This window comes from Zingiber officinale, chromosome 6B, assembly GCF_018446385.1.
Source record: "Zingiber officinale cultivar Zhangliang chromosome 6B, Zo_v1.1, whole genome shotgun sequence".
Taxonomy (NCBI): Eukaryota; Viridiplantae; Streptophyta; class Magnoliopsida; order Zingiberales; family Zingiberaceae; genus Zingiber; species Zingiber officinale.
The window spans coordinates 126,067,202-126,088,420 of record NC_055996.1 but is presented as its reverse complement, the minus strand read 5'-3'; the positions used below and the strand labels follow the sequence as shown (position 1 = coordinate 126,088,420).

At 38.2% G+C, this 21,219-nt stretch overlaps 2 protein-coding genes across 9 annotated transcripts; both read left to right on the top strand.

Moving 5' to 3' along the window:
- Nucleotides 1–441: 441 nt before the first annotated feature.
- On the top strand, nucleotides 442–2,957 carry LOC121989386 (mannan endo-1,4-beta-mannosidase 2-like). Of its 2 annotated transcripts, none has more exons than XM_042543404.1 (5): nucleotides 442–1,055; nucleotides 1,114–1,311; nucleotides 1,376–1,498; nucleotides 1,587–1,804; nucleotides 2,038–2,957. In XM_042543404.1, exons 1-5 carry the CDS (start codon nucleotides 636–638, stop codon nucleotides 2,429–2,431), a joined length of 1,353 nt encoding a protein of 450 aa, XP_042399338.1. In that variant the 5' UTR covers nucleotides 442–635; the 3' UTR covers nucleotides 2,432–2,957. The 2 variants fall into 2 exon arrangements, with proteins under 2 accessions (XP_042399338.1, XP_042399339.1); XM_042543405.1 differs by having other exon boundaries at nucleotides 730–1,055; nucleotides 1,121–1,311.
- A 7,073-nt stretch (nucleotides 2,958–10,030) lies between these two features.
- Nucleotides 10,031–20,621, top strand: LOC121989384 (homeobox-leucine zipper protein ATHB-15-like). Of its 7 annotated transcripts, XM_042543398.1 has the most exons (25): nucleotides 10,032–10,472; nucleotides 10,542–10,679; nucleotides 10,750–10,840; nucleotides 10,945–11,125; nucleotides 11,248–11,452; nucleotides 11,524–11,683; nucleotides 11,763–11,863; nucleotides 11,995–12,085; nucleotides 12,262–12,360; nucleotides 12,429–12,542; nucleotides 12,635–12,718; nucleotides 12,825–12,980; nucleotides 13,103–13,177; nucleotides 13,320–13,429; nucleotides 13,536–13,728; nucleotides 14,254–14,439; nucleotides 14,532–14,609; nucleotides 14,763–14,897; nucleotides 15,024–15,349; nucleotides 15,919–16,024; nucleotides 16,375–16,539; nucleotides 16,623–17,850; nucleotides 18,202–18,239; nucleotides 18,341–18,439; nucleotides 18,515–20,621. In XM_042543398.1, the coding sequence occupies exons 5-22, from the start codon at nucleotides 11,274–11,276 to the stop codon at nucleotides 16,770–16,772; spliced, it is 2,508 nt and encodes an 835-aa protein (XP_042399332.1). In that variant the 5' UTR covers nucleotides 10,032–10,472; nucleotides 10,542–10,679; nucleotides 10,750–10,840; nucleotides 10,945–11,125; nucleotides 11,248–11,273; the 3' UTR covers nucleotides 16,773–17,850; nucleotides 18,202–18,239; nucleotides 18,341–18,439; nucleotides 18,515–20,621. The 7 variants fall into 7 exon arrangements, with proteins under 7 accessions (XP_042399336.1, XP_042399332.1, XP_042399335.1 ...); XM_042543402.1 differs by having other exon boundaries at nucleotides 10,031–10,679; nucleotides 13,341–13,429; XM_042543401.1 differs by having other exon boundaries at nucleotides 10,032–10,679; nucleotides 10,776–10,840.
- Nucleotides 20,622–21,219: the final 598 nt, after the last annotated feature.

Here is a 21,219-nt window from a genome sequence, read left to right as displayed (position 1 = left end):
ACCTAAATCCGAACACAACCCAAAAACCCTAAAGTTGAATCCGAACCCAAATAACATGACCGACTCGATTAAAAAAGATTTTTTTTTACTATTTCCCTTCTAATATTCCATTTTTATCTTATTGTTTTATCATTATCACACTAACATTTATTATATATCTAAAAATATTTTAATTTTTAAAATAAAATTTAACTTAATCTAAAATAATTATAAATTCTAAATTCAGATCAACCTAAATCTAATCTCATCCTAATATGATACAAAAACTTCCAATCGGAATTTGAAAATTCTCAACCTTAATTCAATATTTAATATTTTAGAGTAATTGAGATAAGATGGGTAGATCGGATTCATTACCGGCTAATTAACCAAAAAAAAAAAAACAGAAAAATTTATTTTTGTTCTTTATTATTTTACATGGTTTTCCTCCCGACCACAGCAGAGACCTCATCATAATTCCTTAGATCTCGAGTACTCGAAGCTCTTCTTCCTTCTCGTCGACCTCCGCCGCCCATTTCCGAACTCCATTTTTCGTGTCTTAGCTCCAAGAACTCCAAATCACTCCTAATCCACGCTGCCACTGCTGATCCTTGACGTAGCTGTTCATTGATCCAAGGTTTTCTCTTCAGGATCGCATGAATAATCCTTGGAGCAGGTGGAATGGCAAGCCTTCTAGTGCCAAGCCTTCCGGCAAGAGAGTGAGATCAAGAAATGGGCTGCTCTGCCCAGCCATTGGTTTTTTCCTCTGCATTCTGCTCACGTGCATGACCTTTAGGGCTCTCAAGCTCCACCAAGATCAGGAGCCGACACTGAGCTTTGTGGAGAGGAATGGCACCCATTTCATGGTGGATGGAAGAGTCCTCTATGTCAGCGGATGGAACTCCTACTGGCTTATGGAGCAGGCGGTGGAGGAGGGGAGCAGAGCAAGGGTCACAGAGATCTTTCAAACTGCTGCAAGCTTGGGGCTCACTGTGTGCAGGACCTATGCCTTCAACGACGGTCGAGACCATGCCCTCCAAGTCTCCCTTGGCATCTTCGACGAGATCGTCTTCAAGGTACCAGATCTCATTCCTCGTCTCGATTAAGATCAATGAGAAAAGAATGACCTTGCAGGCATTAGATTGGGTGATTGCGGAAGCTCAAAGACATGGGATCAGGCTGCTGCTGAGCCTGGTGAACAATCTGCAACGCCACGGTGGGAAGGGGCAGTACGTGAAGTGGGCGTGGGAGGAGGGATTCGGATTGAGCACCTCCAACGATTCATTCTTCTTCGATCCCTCCATTCGCAGTTACTTCAAGATCTACCTTAAGGTACGCAGAGCTGATCATCGAGCTGAACCTTGAACGTAATGATTAATCTTTATCTCGCCGGCAGACAATATTAACAAGGAAGAATCACCTGAGTGGAATTGAGTACAGAGATGATCCTACGATCTTCGCATGGGAGTTGATGAATGCGCCCCGGTGTGCCTCAGATGTATCCGGTGACACACTTCAAGTATGTTCTCACAACACTGTTCTTGACCGATTGGTTTGATTATTATTATTATTATTATTTTGATGTTTTTGGATTGGAAGAAATCCAGGAATGGATTGAGGAGATGGCCGAACATGTGAAGGGGATTGACAAGAAGCATCTGGTGACGGTTGGGTTGGAGGGGTTTTACGGCCCAACGAGCCGGCCGGAGAAGAAAGATGTGAACCCGCCGGAGAAATGGTACGGCGAGCTGGGGACGGATTTCCTGCACAATTCGAAGACTCCGGCCATTGATTTTGCGTCGGTGCAAATTTATCCTGATAAATGGTAATTATTTGTCAACTAATTGCGTCTAGATTTCAGTTGTGAATTTGATAAACTGTGACAAAATGGAATAGGAAAAAGAAAAAACAGAAGAAAGCTGTGGGAAAATTTACCCTCAAACTCCTAGTTTTGTTTGTGTTTAAGAGAGTAAAGATAGTCCACTTGAATCCTGGTTGACCTGAATGAGCAATTAGTGGTTCACCAAAGCTCACATGAAAAACCTCTATCTTTTGTAGGTTGCGGCAAGCAAATCTTAGTGAGAAAACAAGCTACATCTCGAAATGGATGGCATCTCACATCGACGACGGCGAAAAAGAGCTGAACAAGCCCATCTTGTTCTCTGAATTCGGCTTATCCAGCAAGAACAAGGACTTCGACACCTTGCACCGGGTTGCATTTTACAAGTCCATTCTTGACAACATCTACGATTCCGCAACCAAAGGCGGTGCTGGTGCCGGTGCCTTCATCTGGCATTTGTTGCTTGGCGGAATGGAGAAGTACGACGACGAATTTGGTATCGTTCCTGTGGAATCTCTGGCGATCATCAGGCTGTTGAAGGAGCAGGCATGCCATTTGATGGCACTGCGGCACAGCAAGGACTTAGCACAAACAACAGGTGCAATATGCTGAACAAGATACTCATTTGAACAAAAATGCTCAAGTTGGACTGCCAGAGTGTTTAGCAAGTGGAGCTGATATATGGATGTTTCAACATGCTTTCTTGGTGCCAATCACTCTTTGAGACCTCATACATTTCTTAGTTTCTGTCCCTCACCATGTGCCATTGTGATTAACCAGAGAAAGGCTTCCTCAGCATGGAGATAAAATGAAGAAAGATAGAAATTTGTTTTCATTTGTAAGTTTTAATTTGCAAGAGGATAGATTTTTCATGTGTCTAAGTTGGCTTTATTTATAATTTTGAGCAAGTAGTTTGGAGTTTTTTTAATTTAGAAGTAATGTTAATTTTGGTTGGAGTGTATTGGATATGAATCTCATCCCTAGTTTTGGGTTGAGATTTATAACTGAGGTGTAGTTATTCGGTGTCGGTCTTCTTTTATGTTAACAGAAGTTATCTTTGTTTATTTTGTGAGTTCGTTTGTTTTTCATGTGAAACGATCATCACTTATTGCATCAGTGTGGATCTCAGAACAAGCAAGATTGTAATAAGTGTTGTTGTTGCATCAATAAATTAGATATTAAGTCTGCATTGTGTCAGGGCCAGTTTTCTGCTCAATTGGAGGAGACTGAAGTTGAGCAACTACTTAATGGGCCATCTTTGGAACCCAATTCATATACGGCTCATGTAAATTCTACAAACAAAACCCAAAATCCATGAGGTAAGTTCAGCTCATTGGTTTATCAATCCATGGGCTAAGTTTTTGTTGCAGTGTCAAAGCGGAACGCAACAAGAACACAAACGTACAGGAACACAAAAGTGCAGTCATGGATAAGCAAAGTTAAACTATGGTAAAAATCGAAAGGGAGTAAAAGGACGTTTATTGTAACATTATTAAAATTTCCTCCAACACACTATTCTCATTATTATCTTTTATTTATATTTTTCATTTAAATCTTAAATCGGATATACATGGTAACAGCTACGAATTCATAAATACTACACAATTATAATAATTATAGTTTCATAATTACTACAATTAAATTATCATACAGTTATAGTAATTAAAGTTTCGTAACTGTTACAACGTAAATATTAGATAAGCTTCGATAAATCATAACTTTTAATTCGGATTGAATTATGGAACGCATAATATATCAAATTGAAAGTCAGATATCTATATTTATTAGATAATGTAACCTATAATAATATAGCATTAAATCTAAAAATATATAATTTAAAGTCTTTTCAGAATTATGAAGAATTTTAATTCTTTTTGTTATAATTATTTTTTTTATAACAATTATGAAATTATAATTATAATAGTTACGGAATGATATAAGATATATATAGGTAGAATAATAATAGAAAACATAACTATATCATTTTACATGGATAAAATGTCATTTTATAAAAAATGAAAGTGGGACGCATTTGGAAAAAAAACAAAGGAACGTCTTCTTTATTTATTTTTGCTCATTAAACTAAACCAAAGCGCGCAGAGAGAAATTGGCCACGACCACACCACTACCACCATTGAGCCCCAGGACAACTTAATCAAACATTAAGCGAAAGCCAAGTCTAATAATTGAAATGTAACATGCACAGCAGCTTAATTCCAATATTTTGCTGCCTTTTTTTTTAAAAAAAAAAAAAAGCCCTGGCGCCGCTCGTGGGCTCTCTCTCTGGATCTCTCTGTGATCTTGTTCTCTACACCTCTCCATTTTAATTATTAATCCGCATCCGCACTGATCTACATGCTTTTGAAGAAGAAGAAGAATCATCTTTTGATCCAGAGGCTCCAAAGTTTGCCTTTCGGATTGGATTATTAATTAGACCTCAGGCTTTAGTGGAAACAAAAGGTGAGATTTGAACTCTTGCGCATAATTAACTTTAGACATTAATTAATTATAATTAATTAAAGCTGTTGAGCAGTAATTAATTTGTGATAAAGCTAGCTGATGGCATGTATTCTATTTCCTTCCAGGAATGTAGAGTGGTGCACGCATAGGAAGATGCAAGCATGAGAGCGGGCTGATGTGAGATGGAGAGGGTACGTACTAAAAACTAGGTCGTCGGTCGGTGCACGCCTATACAAAGCCAATGATATATCTGCATGTGTGTTTTCCACCTCAGCGACGTGTAAGTGGTGGCCAACACACATCGACTGCCGGAGTCCCTTTCGCTCCCCATCTCTTCAATCTTTGCGGCGTTAATTTGGTCACTAATAGTGTTATTAGAAATGATAATAAAACCTTCAACTATGTGTTGGATATTGGGATTTTAAATAGACCAAAATGATTTAGAAGAAGGAAGTCATCAATTGTTGAAAGTCGTAATTGACTTTAAAATTGAAATCTACGATTCGCGTAGATAGATTTAGACTATTAATTTGCTCAAAACCGCGTAGATAGATTTAGACTATTAATTTGCTCAAAACCGATTAAGGATGAATGAGAAATTAATGTTTAAAGTCAGCCCAAAATAACATTTATTATTCATTAATAAAGTGCATGGGAGAATAGTCCTACATCGGAAATTCTCGATGTGTATTCTCTACTTATTAATGAAGATGTGTTAATGGAGTTAACACAAAAATAAAAGGAAAGGTTACCCCTTAGCCCAGGGCGAGCAGGTGCTCGCACCTGTGAGCCCGCCACGTGCGCACGTGCGCAATGGGCGCTTTGTAGGCGCACTTTGCACTTCAGAATGGATGATCTAGATCAATCCAGCCCAAGGAACACATCCACTCACCCAAAGGACAATCAACCTCTTCTTTCAGTATAAATAGAACCCTCCAGATGATGGAAAATTCACTCAATTCACGAGTGCTACGATTCCGAGACGTTCGTCGTCGTTGTATCTTGGGAACGAATTGCAACAATCCGTTAAGCACCGTAGCGGAGCAATATCGTTTACGGAGATAGTGTCGAACACTAGCTTCGACGATCAGTTTGCATACTCGAGAAGCTACCCGGGGGTCAACACTATGATTAGACGTTTATATCCGAAAACGAAGAAGATGATAAGATAGAGATATGATTTGAGGGTACACGAAGCGAAGACTCTAACGATCTTGTAATATAATTAGAGGTGTTAGTATCGGATCAGGAATGGGTTCTCGGTATTGATCCTCTGACGTTCAAGTCAGTTTTCGACGAAGTGAGAGTAATGAGAATGCAATAACAAAGAGTATGCAGAATCACAAAATTGCGCATACCTTCGTCGGTAGATGTGAACCCCTTTTATAATGTCAATGTAGTGTCTACGCACACATCTCAAAGCGTGCATACGTTTTCCAAAGGAACCTAGAAAAGACAAGTTAAAAAGTGTCCCTAACAATTTTCCATAGGCAAGTATGCAAAATCCTGATATGACAGGTTGGAAGCTTCCAAAGTACGATTTGATAATTGCTAGACATACTCTGTTAGTAAGTAGCACAAACCTTCAAGAAGGTACGATGAGATACGTAGGTGGGTCTCGTTATAGGCCGACCGATGGTCGCTCGGTCGAGACACCCTTGCTCGGTCATACTAATAAAAGCAATCTCCCTTCACTCGGCTGTCCCTATTGTCGGAGGGCTGATTTTCATCCGATCGGACATGCCATCCAGTCAATCACCGAGCTGATGGTCTGGGGATTTTCATGATGTCTTCATCGTTCCTTCACAAACTTTCAGGGTTTGGGCATACCGTTCGACTTTGCTTGTCAGCTCAGACCTGGCAGGTCATCCGTTCAACCCTGCTATTTTGTTCGACTGACTTTGCTTGACTTGTGGACTGTCTCTCTTTGACTTTGACGTCCATACCAACCGTTCTTTCCCACTTTGGTCCATTTTTTGTGGGCCCTTTTTCATCACCGTATCATTATATATATGGTAAAAAGAACATAGATAAAAATTCCATGTAGAATTACAAATTATACCCATTATAATGTTCAAATAAAGGGCAAAAAAAAAAAAAAAAAACATCTCATTTTATTGGAATCATCAAAGAGACACCAATTTTTTTAATCAAAAGAGCGTCCCACCCCACTAGCCCCTTTAAAATGATAGGGCTATCCTCCAGTGCACTGTATGATATTATTATCTCTTGTCGCATGGTCACATCAGTCAATTGCATGAATATGATAAGTCAGTATTGTAACAACTACATCATAGCTACACTATAATATAACATTATAGTATCTATGATTTCTTAGTTACTACAATATTAATATTGTTGAATATGATAAGTTCAAGTTCTAATAACTACAGTTTCGTAACTGTTATAACGTGAATATTAGGTGAACAAGTTTGAGTTATATTAGCTATGATTTTGTAGTTACTATAATATAAATGTTAGGTGAACTTGTCAAAACTGTATTGTAGCAACTACGAAATTGTACTTACTATAACATGAATATTTTTGAACATGTTGAGTATGCATTGTAGTAACTACGATTTTGTAACTATTACAACATGAAATTATCTTGTTTATACAAATAACTGATGGAACCAGGTGGCAGAAGATAATAATATAAAATAATATACTAGAGGGTAATCCTATTGATATGGTGCATAATGGTAGGGGTCGGCCGTCGGAAGTCAAGGAGACGTGGTAGTCAGAAGTCAATGAGATGTGACAGTCAGAAGTCAGGGAGACGTGGCAGTCAGAAGTCAAGGAGACATAACAGTCAGAAGTCAAGGAGATATGACAGTCAAGAGTTAAGGAGATGTGACAGTCAAAAGTCAAGAGAACGTGACAGTCAACAGTTAGGGAAAGAAGAGGTAGCACCGCCTAGTGTCATCAGCAGCATGATGCCCGATTGGGTGCTTACAGATCAGGATCCCAGATCTGAATCAGGATGTACAATCGGGGTGATGCCTGACCTGCTCTGACTGGTCGGGTTTCCACAGCTTGGTTATATCTATGTCTGGTTCTCTCAGTAGGCCAACTCCCGGTCAGCTCTTGAGCGATCTCACCACAACTCTCCCTGCCCCTCAAGACTCAAGTCAGGCGTCATGCCTAACAAATCATCCCGAGTTGCCCCTAATCATACCCGGGCGGGACAAAAGGTACTAGGCGACAACAAGGTCAGGGAATCGTAACTGTCTGTCAAAAAATAACTGTTGTATGTCAGAGAATATTCCAAGGGTCGGCTATCATCTGTGAGTAGAACTTTCTTCCGTCTCATAGAAGAGTGTCACGCGCCCTTCATCACTCTACAAGGACTGACACCCGACATTCTCTGACATCGGTTAGGCTCCAGAGGTACACACGGTCATATAAAAAGGGAGGTCCTCTATCTTGAGCAGGTACGCGCACTTTTGCTTTCGGCCTCGACCTCTACTGTTCTTTTTCCTTCGTGCACCTTTTCTTCTGAGGAAAAAGTACCTGACTTAAGAGTCGGAAGGCTTGCTTCGGGGACTTTTCCCTTGGTTTCTAGTCTCTAACGTTCTGTGTGCTTGTTTGAGTACGCGCAGAGCTCAAGTACCGCTTGCTTAGTTACCGTCATTCGTCAGCGCCACGTGGGGGTCCATTATCGGGGGCATATACGATAAGGGTGTCATAGTCGTCTCTCCGTCAACACCAACGACAACTCATCCGATCTTCGTCTGACTAAAATTCCAGACAAAATCACCTATTATTTTACGAAGGAGAGACTAGTGGGATGAGACATCCTTTTAATTATTGCCCTTTAAATAATGACCTTAGTCCCTAGTTATTTGCATGGAATTGGTAGAGAAGGCTAGAAGAACCCAAAGCTACCCTTTAACCTTTAGGTTAACCACCCTAATTATCTTTGAGGTGACTGTATGTTTTTGAACGGGAGAGATAATCACTTAAATCTCAATATTTCTCCATACAAACATGACAAAGTAATCACTTAAATCAATTCCGCATGGTGATCAATGCATATAATTAAGAAAGTAAGCAATACTTCATGCATATTTATGTCAACATGACACATGTCCCATTTAAAAGATTTCCTTATGTAAAGCATATAATGTATCATATAAGGCATCATGATAAACTCTCAAATTCTAAAATAATATTTTAGGCGACATATAATATATATATATATTAAATTTCAAACAAAGTATCATAAAAACATGAAAGTGATAAATTGCCTAACTCCTAAACATTTAAATCATTAAATTATTTGTCCAAGATCATAACCGATAATTATAAGGATTCTAATATTCTAATAGTACTTAATGTTAATAACGTGCTTCATGTGCCAAGCATGTAGCGTATCAATCAAATATATATAAATTGCCAATTTTTCTAATATATATGTTGTCATGATGGTACAATCATATGCCCCATGAGTATAGTAAAGTTGGTACTTAGATAATAGATTATCACATGAGAATAAAGATCGAATTTTGAGAAAATAATTTCTTAGAGAATGAAATCTCTTCCACCTAAGGTGACCGTTCATTTAAATATTATATATACATGATAAACAATCAAACATCTTAATCATCCACCTCACATAAATTTAGTAAATCTCCAAGTGTATTATTGTCAATAAATTTATGGTCTATTCTTAGTGGGTGTGTAAAGTTTTTCATGATTTATCTTCCTTTCAAATAATGTGTAAAGTCCTGTATAATGAATTGACATTCTTCCCTCGCTCCTTAATACCCCTAACCCAATCTAAAATAGTAAAAATATAGATTTTAGAACCTAAAATAAATTAAAATAGATGTTCTTTGAAAATCAATTTTATCTAGTTTCTTAGTCTTTGTAATAGTATTTCTAGGATGCCCATTAGATTTGCTGTTTAATTTTAATTGACCCTAACAATCAAGACAAAATAAGATTTTTTTCCATTCTATCTTTAGTTTTACATCCCAAGCCAACTTTACCATTTTTTTATAGTAAAAAAAATGAACTCGTCACTTTAGTGGTCTCTCACACTCTGAAAGGAGTAAATCATGTATGGGGGCTTATTCAATTTTAACCGAGCGATTTTTTTTAGATAAGGAGCATGAGATAATCCGAAGTAGTGTTTGTACCTATGCATCTCTGATGACAAATCTTTTCGAGTACCAACTCGACTACACTCATAGAGGCATATTTCATCTTTTCACTCCTTATGATCATATCAAATTAAAAGGTAATTGGCTCTAAAACAATTTCCCATATAGTCCTTTTCCTCTCGAAGGAGGTTTGCTTTCACCATTGTCATTAGTGAGAAAACCTATTTCCTTCGAGAAAATATAATATTCTTAGAAAGTTCAATAACATTTTTGCATATCCAGCTAGCTTTTAATATCAGCCCAGGTTTCATTAGAACTAAAAAATCAACCAAAAATGTCTAAATTAAAATTATTTACTCAATCCATATGTAACTCTTCTTTCCTTCCTAGAGTTCTCTGAAAGGCTATTTTTTTTTTACATTTTTTGAAAATTATATTTCGACAATTAAGATCAAATATTTGCATTCATTATTAATGATGATAAAAAAATCATAATATATTATAATCAAAATCGATATGAATCAGATAGTAATAAAATAATATTTCTAAATTTATTATATTTGTTATTATGTTTATAAATTATATATATATATATATATAAACTTATTAATTTTAATAAATATCAATGAAATTTTTTCTTCGTCACACCACATGATATGCGAATTTATTTGATCATTTTGCAATTGTTTGCTTAGATTTAGCAAACTTACGAGGTTTGATTTCTCTCCTATATAAACAATTCTCTTTCTGCTACTCGCTTGATACTGCAGTGTTCAAGCTCGAAGGAGAAGAGGGAGTAGCAGTCGGAACTCGGAAGTTTGTTTTAATCTGGCAGGGCAAATCGCCATTGCAGGGATTTCGAGGAACAGAGGTCGGATTCGGAGGAAAGCTCGCATCTTTTCCTTCTTTTGCTAGAGTTCGACGCCATTGGTTGGTTCACACTTTGTCAGATACCCTAGGGGGGGTGTCGCAGAGACTGGGAACTGCGCCCCGCCGATAAGTCGTAAAGAAGACGTCCCTGCTTTGTCGTACGACCGCTGTGACGACTGTTGCTCCGGGTGCGAAGGAGGAGATCGAGATCACGGGTACGAATCGTTGCCAGGGGTCGGTCCTTTTCTATTTCTTATATTTATTTCGTCGAATTGCTGGGAAAGATTTGTTTTTTCGGCGCCGATCCGAGGAAAGCTGGTGGATGTTGGGGCGGCATCTGGCGTCCGGCCTTTAATCGAACTCCGGATGCCGAGGAATTGCTTCTTCTGGCTTTCTTGTCACAGAGATATCGAGGAATTCAGGTACGAGCCTATTCGACTCGGTTAGAGGGACTTCAAATCTTCAGAATTTTAAATCCTTTTTCTTTTAAAGAGAGTGGCGATTCTTCCTGTCAGAAGTGAAAGGGAAAGAAAATTTTCTCAGAAGCTTTAAAGACGTTTATTAAAGGCTTCAATAGTTTGAGGTTTCGTTTTATTCTACTTTGTTTGTTTAGCGTCGTATGCTAACTCCTTGTGCCTACTACTGTACCAGTTAACAACACTGACCCTCGGCGTTAATGTCTTCCAGGGGATCTCTAATCTCGAAAAGGCCACCTCTTTCTTGTGCTTGCTGTTGTCGTGGTATATGAGGAAAGGCCACCGGTATTGGAGACTTGACACGGTTTTGGCTTAAATTTCGCAGCCTTTCGCTTGTTTTTGTCCAAGGGTTGATGAATGAGATGAAAGAATTCTCCTTTTTGTTGCGAATGGTAAGGGAAGGAAAACAAAACAAAACAAAAAACAAAAGATAATAGATTTCCTATCTCTGGATTGAAGGTGCTCTACAGCTGGTAAATGACCTTTATTTGCGCTGTTGTTTGGCACATGATAGCTGTGACTTCTCGAAACGAAGGGAATATGGCGACTGATCAGGGAAAATATGTCCGGTACACACCGGAGCAAGTCGAAGCCCTCGAGAGAGTCTACCGTGAGTGCCCCAAACCGAGCTCATTGAGGAGGCAGCAGCTCATCAGGGAATGTCCCATCCTCTCCAACATCGAGCCGAAGCAGATTAAAGTTTGGTTTCAGAATAGGAGGTATCAATGTTCTGCAATGGAATCAGCACTTGTTCATCTGTACGCATTTCTTCACAAGTTTGTGGCTTTAGGTGCCGAGAGAAACAGCGAAAGGAATCGTCACAGCTTCAGACCGTGAACAGGAAGCTGATGTCGATGAATAAGCTTTTGTTGGAGGAAAATACTCGACTGCAGAAGCAGGTCACGCAGTTGGTCTATGATAATAGTTACTTACGTCAACGAACCCAAAATGTAAGATTTTGTTGTTCTTTTCCAAGAATCATTGTGGTACTGCTATTTTGCTCTTAGTTATGGTCTTTAAATTCGGCAGGTTGCATTAGCGACAATGCACACATATTGTGAGTCGGTTGTGACGAATTTTCACCACCATTTGATATCTCAGCATAAACCAAGAGATTCTACCCCTGTTGGGTATGTCAAAAGATCCGTGTTCTTTTTTTGTTCCAAGGGCAATGAGAAAGATTGGCCTTCTTTCCGGCATTCACATTGTTGAATTTGCTAATTTCATGGTGGTAGCTAACTATTGATTGTGCTTATTACAGATTAATGTCCATTGCAGAGGAGACTTTAACAGAGTTTCTGTCGAAGGCTACTGGAACTACTTTCGAGTGGATTCAAATGCCCGGGATGAAGGTGTTGACATCCCTCATAGATTTGTTCCTCTTCTCATTATACACATTGAATTTTTTGTAAACATTTTAGATGAGATAAAATATGGAAAAGGAAATAAGCTAATGTTATTTGCGTCTGTGAATAATCCTTAGGCTTAAGTGCAACATCCTGAACTTATCTGTTGGTTAACTGTATAGCCTGGTCCGGATTCTGTTGGAACCATTGCTATCTCACATGGTTGCACTGGCGTCGTCGCTGCGCGGGCTTGTGCCTTTGTTGGTCTAGAAACCACAAAGGTATGATTTATCGTGCTGGATAAATAGTCAATTCTCTTTGTTTTGCTTGACTTTATAGTTTGTTTCAGGTTGCAGAAATCTTGAAAGATCGACTATCATGGTGTCGTGACTGTCGATCTTTGGAGGCAAACAATGTGATGCTGACTGCAAATAATGAAACCATTGAGGTGCTGTACATGCAGGTATTCATGTCTGTTAGACTTCATATATATTCGCAGCTTGTTAAATCTTGTAGGCGACATTTTTCTGTCAAACTAAAATGGCTGGAATGAAGGTCTATGCTCCAACGACTCTGGCACCTGCTCAGGACTTCTGGCTGCTAAGATATACAAAAATTCTTGAAGACAACAGTCTTGTGGTAAGCACTTGATCCCTAGTTTGGCCACAATCTGCAACAGTTCAGCAACTTCAATGTATGCTTGATAAGTTTTTTCCCTTTCACAATCTAAATTATATCTGACAAGGTCTGTCAAAGATCAGTCAATAGCATGCAAGGTGCCCCAAGCATGCCCCCCATGGAACATTTTGTAAGGGCAGAAATGTTGCCTAGTGGTTATTTGATAAGACCATGTGACGATGGTGACTCTATGATTTATATCATTGATCATTTTGATTTTCAGGTAAATTATTCCTTTTTATCTTTATTGGATTATTTTATGTTGTTCATTGATACAGTTTCCCTCCCTTAGCATTGCATTCATTGAATATATAGTATTTCTGACATATCTTCTCCATATATCAGTCTAGTAGTATGCCAGAAGTTATAAGACCCCTATATGAATCATCAACAAGACTTGCTCAGAATACAACAATAACAGTATGTTTCCCCTCCATTTTTTAGTATCTCTGAATGTATCATCATTATTTAAATTGATTGTTGTTGACCGATAAGTGTTTTGGCAAAAGGAAGAATATATTTACTTTTTTTTTCATATACTAAATTTTGATGGTTTATTTAGGCTCTACATCATTTAAGACAGATTTCCTATGAAAGTTCGTATCCTACTACCTTTACCCCATGGGGCAGGCAACCTGCAGCTCTAAGAGCACTTAGTCACAGGCTGAGTAGGTATTAACTTATATTTTAGATATTGTTCCTTGTGTTTTTTTTTGATACATCGTACCAAGAATTCATTGATATATATATGTATATATATATGTGTGTATGTGTGCAGGGGTTTCAATGAAGCTGTGAATGGGTTTCCAGATGATGGATGGTCTATAATCCCTAACGATGTTGTGGATGATGTCACTGTTCTAGTAAATTCATCTCCTAGGAAAATGATGACTTTAAATCTTGGTAATACTGATGGATCATCCTCATCAAGCAGTTCTGTTCTCTGTGCAACAGCATCTATCCTTTTACAGGTTGGTGAGTGAAGCTGAACTGTGCTTTCATGTATTTACCATTTTTTGTATACAGATGCACAAAATATCTCAGGAAAAGTTATGGAAAAAAGAACTTGGTTTGTATGGCATAACCTCTTTATGATTATCAAATGATGTGATGTAATAGGGCCACTGGAATGAGGGACTTAGGTATTTTATGCAAAGTAAGAGCTTATATGGAAAATGAAATTCTTATCTGGTTGATATTGTTTTGTCAATTTAGAAGAGTGTTTTGAAACTCTTAAGATAGAACTTGCAAGTGGTCTTTTACATTCTAGTTTGTTCTTTCCCTCATAGTAAAACTACTAGAAAATGGCTAGAAATGGCTTAAAGGGATAATAGCAAGCTGCCTGGCCCTAGCTTGGATATGAACCTTCTTGCTTGATGCTAATAATCACAGCATAACATTTCAGCTACATTTGCCGTATTTTTTGGTGTTGACTTTACATGGCTGATTTAAATTGACATTCTTATCAATGTTACTCTGTCTGTATGAACATGCAGAATATATCTCCACCTGTTCTCCTATCATATTTACGAGAGCATCGATCAGAGTGGGCAGATAGTGACATAGATGCCTATTCTGCTGCTGCAGTGAAGGCTGCCCCAAGGACTTCAGCTGCATCTGACTGTGGAAGCTCTGTTGGTCCAGTGATATTAACTCCGGTTCCCACTCTATGCCATGAAGAAGTAAGTTATCCATTTTGTTTTAGCATTCATGTGCATCCCATTGTTCTAAGTTTCTCTATGTTTGACATTTATTTATTTATTTTTTTTCTCAGTACTTGGAAGTGGTTAAGTTGGAAGGTATTTGCTATCAACAGGAAACTCTTTTTCCATCACAGCTATACCTCCTGCAGGTCAATTTTCTGTTCTCTCTTCAGTATTCTCATCGCAAAAGGAAATGTGCTAATGATTTTATGTCGATGCATGTTTTGAGACTATACTTTGTATACTTCTTTTGTAAGTAGCAACTTTGTTTCTTTTGTGACAAAACAAATTGACATCGACAGCTTTGCAATGGATTGAATAAGAATTCCACTGGCACCTGCTCTGAGCTAATATTTGCCCCAGTAGATGCATCTTGTGCTGATGATGCTCCACTGTTGCCGTCAGGTTTTCGTGTTATTTCTCTAGACTCTGATATGGTAAGCATGCCGAAGCTAAACATTGTTATTTAAGCAATAAACCTCTTTATTCTTTGTTTTTCATGTGTTAAATGTCATACATAGACTAATAGATTTTCTTGTTCTTTATTATGTTTTTATCTTCAGGACACGAGTACTCCTAATCGAACCTTGGACCTTGCTTCTGCAATTGGAGTTGAATCGATGGGAATTCAAGCATCCGATGAATATTCTCATAATTGTGGCAGCGGCAAGTCTGTCATGACTATAGCATTCCAATTTGCTTTTGAGAACCACCACATAGAGAGAGTGGTATCCATGGCTAAGCAATACATTCACAACATCAAAGCTTCTGTTAAAAAACTAGCATTAATTCTTTCACCGTCACATCTCGGGTCTCATGATAACCTTTGCATGCCACACGGAAGCACGGAAGGCGACACACTTGCTCGGTGCATTTCTGAAAGCTACAGGTTTTTAATTCCATAAGCAATTACTTTCCTTAAATATGTTTTCGGCCATAATATGGTAGACAGTAGATGAACTTTGAACTGTTTGCACTACATACACCAGTTTAAATCCTGAAGATATTTGTTCTTGTCAAAGTATATATTCTAACAAGTTGAGTCTTGCATGAACTTCTTTTATATGAAAAGGGAAAACCAATGATATTGCATATCTATCTATCCAATCGATTTTCTAAAGTAACATTTTCAACTAATTTACATCAAAGATTTGTCTTTTTTCACTTTGGCAAGCACAAATGACCAATTGGTCCACTGTCACCATTATGTGCCTCAAGATCTTAACTAATTGAGGGAAAAAGACTTTATTATTCAAACGTAAGTTATATTTCTAGTCGTATTATTCTGTGTTCTTTGCAGCTTCAAATGTTTTCCAATATATATATATATATACATCTGTTCAGAAAAAACTTTTAGTAATTAAATGGTTACTCAAATTTATTTGTCATTTCTAATCATTTATACAATATCTTCTTTGTGGCATCTGATAATGTAAATGTCCTTGCTACTTTGCACAGGGTTTATTCAGGATCAGAATTGCTTGAATCTTCCACTGATGGCAGTGATTCACTTCTAAAGATGCTTTGGCACCACTCAAATGCAATTCTGTGCTGTACTACGACGGTTTGCACTTTACCTTTTTCTTTCATTATTGTTAATTTCAGAATCAACTATCAAGATCGCTTTTTTCTCATGATATACTTTCTACTACTGTCTTCTCTCTTGTTCCATTTCTGTCATGAACTAATGAGCTAATTTCATGCATAGAAAAGGAATACCCCTTACACATGTTTGAAAATTGAAATCTCATGTCGGACAAATGATCGAAATATATCGGCATAGGTCATAACTATTTAGAAGTAGTGTTCATACTGACCTGAACTAACCAGTTATCGGCATAGGTCATAACTGTGTCATCACTTCTTGCTGGTGATTCTTCGAATAGATTCAGTTACTTGTTCAATTTTGTGCAGGCCATTCCAGTTCTTACCTTTGCCAACAAAGCTGGTCTCGAGATGCTCCAGACAACACTGGTGGACTTGCAGAACACAACTCTTGAAAGTATCTTCATGGAGGAAGGAAGGAAGGCTATCTGCAGAGAGTTTCCTCATACCATTCAACAGGCAGTGGACTGGCCAGTAACTACGCTAATAACGTGAAAATCTATGGTTACAAGGTTTTAATCCTAATAATTTCTGTGAATTTTTTTTTTCATTCACAGGGTTTTGTTTGCCTTCAAGGTGGTTTATGCGTTTCAAGCAATGGCAGATCTATTTCCTATGAGAAAGTAATTGCTTGGAAAGTGTTGGATGAGGGAGGCAATGCTCAATGCATCTGCTTTATGTTTGTTAACTGGTGTCACATTGTTTGAAGAATTTCCAAAGGGAGAGATGTCAGTAAGCATGGCTTTCTGAGATGTTCATATAAACTGCATTATATTCTTTGCCTAATTACCGAGTTATTATAGTGTTTGTGTATCAGAAAACATGGATGGAAAGTTAACAAAATAGATTAAGTTATACGAGAAATGAGAAATGTCTCTGTTTGATTGTATATTTGCCATAGCTGTATTCTTTTGAAGGTAGAGAAGAGTTTCATTTTGTTTAGATTTTCATTTTCCAAGTTGCAGTGGATATTGTGTGCTAAGTTTAGAATGTGTTGGAAGTAATTGAATTTAGAGTGGATTGATAACTTAATAAATTTATGAGTGAAGTTTTAAAATATCTAAATATTTATTTTATCATTAATTAGTATCTAAATTGTTAGAGGCATTTTGATATTTAATTAGATTTTAGGGAGGGGTTGTAAATTCTATAGACTATTAGGGTTTATTTTGAAAATTATCCAAACTTTTTTACGCACCCTAAAATAAATTCCTGTTGTTACGGATTTCATAACGGGTGTTATGGACCTTGTTACCGTTTTAATGGAAGTGTTACCCTTCGCCTCTCTGTATTTATGTGACGACTCGCGATGAAGACGCAGCACAGCGAGGAGCAGCAGGAGTGAGAGAGAAAGGGCAGATCCGCAGAGGGGAGAGATGGAGGAAGCGACGCTGGATCTGACCTCCGGCACGAGCGGGAGGATCATCCCGGTCATCCGGAAGATACGGCAGTCGGTACCGTCTCCGGATACCCTTTTCCGCGCCCTCTTCCTCCTCCACTCCCTCTCCGTCTGGTTCCTCCTCCTCATCAGAAGCTGGAGCCCGGTCACGAACGCCACATCTTCCTTTTTCACTGACACCAACGGCGGAGGGCCGGAGGTGGCCGGCGGCCGTGGAAGAGGAGGATGCGAGGCGGCCGCGGGCTCTCGCCCATCGAGGACGTGGGATCCTCGTCCTAGGAAGGGGACGACGATCTGACCTGCTGACGGGAAACATTTGTGTTCGTGGGCCTGCGGGGGAACTCACTCTTCTGCAGATCATGGCTACCTGCTTCCGGCGATTTGAGGTAAGGCATCGATTTGTTGATTTGATTGGTCAGAGGAGAGAAATCCACGAAATGCGACTCTTTGTATGACAATTTCTTTTGATTTTTTTGGTGATTGTGCTTCGTGAACGAACGATTGCATTTGTTGTTGCTCTTTTTCAATTAAAAATAAATCTTTGCTGTTTGGATTCTGGAGCATTTGTTGCGTGAATTTTGGTTACATAGAAAGTATTAAATCAAATTAGAACATGCATTCCTGTATCATTTTGTTCTTCAATGTGGTATGATCCTTTCTTGTGATCCAGCATTGGCGGATCTGGACTGTCTTTTTTTTAAAAAAAATCTATAATCTAACTTATTTTTCATCTTCAGGACATGGCTGTAGTGATTGATTTCTTGTGGAGGACACTGTAAGTCATTTGCCTTACCATCCTCATCCTCATGCTTACATGTTTATGCTTGTTAGTGTTGATTTAAGTTGAACAAAAGATATACATTCTTTTGTTTACAGATCAAGTTTCTGAAGAAAATCAAACATGAACATAATATGTGTTCCATCATTCCATGTTCCTTCTTTGGTCATTCGACTGGCGGAGCTATAGTTTTAAAGGTAAAATGTCATTATGCAAACTCTTGTATTCTTCTATAGGCTGTTGCTGCATTTATTTTTCTTGTGCTGTCAAAGTTTCAATTCAAAGGAGCTAGCAAACCAGGCATGGTTGTGTGAAGGGACCCGGCCGCTTTGTTCGCTGTTGGCCAAATTCTCAGACCCGGTAGTCTAACTGTTGGAACTGGTGTCGTCGCTAGAGGGGATGAATAACAATTTGCGGATTCATTGATTGTAGTTCAATGTGCTTATTTATAGAGTTATACGCAACAGATAATATAAATAACAAATACATAATAGAACAAGCATAAGAGATAAACTATTTTGCATGGTTCAAAACCCTTAATTTCTATTCCACGGTCTACCGTCCTAGTAATAACACCATCTCTCCTTGTTGAATACCTTCTAGCGGCCGAGAAACCTCTTACAGCTCTCTATTCTTTACCAGCAACATGAATAAGAAAACAAGAATAAAATTGAAAAATATAATATAATATAAATAATAATTTACACAAATGAATCTTCTTTGTAGTTATTTTTAATTGTCTCTTGAAGGTATGCAAATACAATAACACTCTCCTTCCAAACTCCCAAGAATTATTGTCAAAATCTTCCATTTATATAACCTTCAGGTTACAATTGATTTTCACCCTAATAATTGACTGATAGCGCCCATTAGTTAATTGCTCCACTGAGTTTCAATATTGCACTGACAAAATGACTCTTCCTAACTCAGTTTTATCCACATCTGTCAACTGTTCCTGACCATAACTCGACTGATACCTAAACAATGACTCACATAGTTGAATTGAGAATTTTTTGTTCTCTCTGAAATGTCCAAGCAATCGACTGATCATACTCATAGTTGACTGATGGTGATTAGTTGACTTGGCCAATCGATATTAGAACATTTCATTCATTGTGATAGTGACAACAATCGACTACTGCAAACTATCAATTGATTAATCGTCATTAATCGAGTTCTAAACATTTTATTTACTGCAATAATATCATCAGTCGATTAATCAAATTCATCAATCGACTAATGTGTAATAAACCCCCTTAAACACCCTCAAATCTTAAATTCTGGGTTTAGGAGTTCGTCAGTTGATTGCTACTACACAGCAGTCGTTTTGATACCTTTGTTTCAACCTTACCAAAATTGAATTCTCGCCTTACTTGGTATATGGTTGACTTCAACCTATCAAAACTTCTTTTGTTTAGCATTCAATCAGCTTTGACATGTCGGGACTTCATTGTTAGCTATTATCTAGTCAACCTTGACTTGCTATGACTTCATAATTGCTTAGCATTCTATCATCAACCTTAATCTACCGGGTGATAACCCGTGGATCGTAGCACGATATCAAACACAATTAATTTATCGAACACCTCTACACTAATGTAGAATAGAGATGACTCGGGTCGTCTCTCACAATGAATGTTATTGCTTTTCGATTTTGATGTTTTGAATGGGCGTTTGGATTTTGAATTTTAAGACTACAAAATGAAATAATAATGCATATAATGAAATCTAATCTTAATAAATGAATGACAATACAAGTAAAGGAAATCTAGTCTAACCTAAACTATAATTGCAAAGCATCAAAGACAACATGAAGAAAGTTAAACATTTAATGATCTTAAAACATTCAACAAAAACATAATCTAATAAACTCTACTTGCATCCAACTTAATGACAAGAATAAATATCAACAAAACAAGCATTACACGAAATTTAAACTAACCTAATTGCAACGAATAAAAGAACACAAGTGGTTAAGGAAATTTATCGAACACTTAATAAGCTTGAATCAAATTAAACTAAGTATGTGCAATCTTAACATGGGAGTTAAATTTGATACAAGTATTCAACACACAATTAACAATCTAAGGTAAGAAACAACCCAACACATCGAAGACTTAAACCCAACTTGCGAACAAATCTTCTCCCTCAATCAAAATGGATGACGGTGGTTGCGGATGTTTCTTTAGAAGCAGGTTGATCAGCGCACAGATGAAGAAGGACCTCTTTTCTTCTAACTCGAAGTGGAAGATAATCAGATTTGTGATGTGCATAGGTTATATATGTTTGTAGACATTATTTGGCGTACATCTACTTGTATTTCATTAATATAATCTATGTTTATTGCACCATATTTTATTATTAATCGCACTTCCATTCTATTTGTTCGGAGATCTGCTCCTTGTTTTTATTGATAGAATGTAAATTGGAGCAAATAAATGAATTGAAACAACTTGTAAAGATCCATCAATTTGGTTGTGCCCCCTCTCGGCACGGTCATGTGCCCTCTCCCGGCACGACCATGTGCCTCCTACCAGAAAGCCATGGGTAAGCCATGCCTCTAAGGCACAACTGTGCCTCATCCTTAGCAAAACCCACGAGCAGGTGGTGCCATAAGGCATGGTCATGCCTCTCTTCTTAGCCGGACACACGACCCAGTCATGCCAAAAGGCACGGCCGTGTCCCTCTTTTCAGCAAGAGACAAGGTCATGCCTCTTTCTTCCACCACGACTAAGCCGTGCTTTCATGCACGACTGTGCCACCTTGGGCCGCATCGAGCATGCCACGGTTGTGCCTCCTAGCACGGTTGTGTAGCAGAGAAAGCGAGGAGGTCGTGCCCCTCCTCTATATAAGGGGATTTTCACCCCTTAGGTCACATCCTTGGTTTGGGGCACCGCCCCTTCCTTCGAGAAGGATTTTATCCTCTAGAGGAAATCCTAGAGCCTCCTTCTTCAAATCATCAACGATCTGTCGTCCT

Excerpts from the sequence above, each read along its gene's own strand:
- LOC121989386 (XM_042543404.1), top strand. The coding sequence starts at position 636 with ATGAATAATCCTTGGAGCAGGTGGAATGGCAAGCCTTCTAGTGCCAAG. Across the intron at positions 1,312-1,375 it reads ACTTCAAGATCTACCTTAAG|ACAATATTAACAAGGAAGAA; the intron begins GTACGCAGAGCT and ends TCTCGCCGGCAG. Across the intron at positions 1,499-1,586 it reads TATCCGGTGACACACTTCAA|GAATGGATTGAGGAGATGGC; the intron begins GTATGTTCTCAC and ends GAAGAAATCCAG.
- LOC121989384 (XM_042543397.1), top strand. The coding sequence starts at position 11,241 with ATGATAGCTGTGACTTCTCGAAACGAAGGGAATATGGCGACTGATCAG. Across the intron at positions 12,361-12,428 it reads TTGGTCTAGAAACCACAAAG|GTTGCAGAAATCTTGAAAGA; the intron begins GTATGATTTATC and ends AGTTTGTTTCAG. Across the intron at positions 13,729-14,253 it reads CAGCATCTATCCTTTTACAG|AATATATCTCCACCTGTTCT; the intron begins GTTGGTGAGTGA and ends ATGAACATGCAG.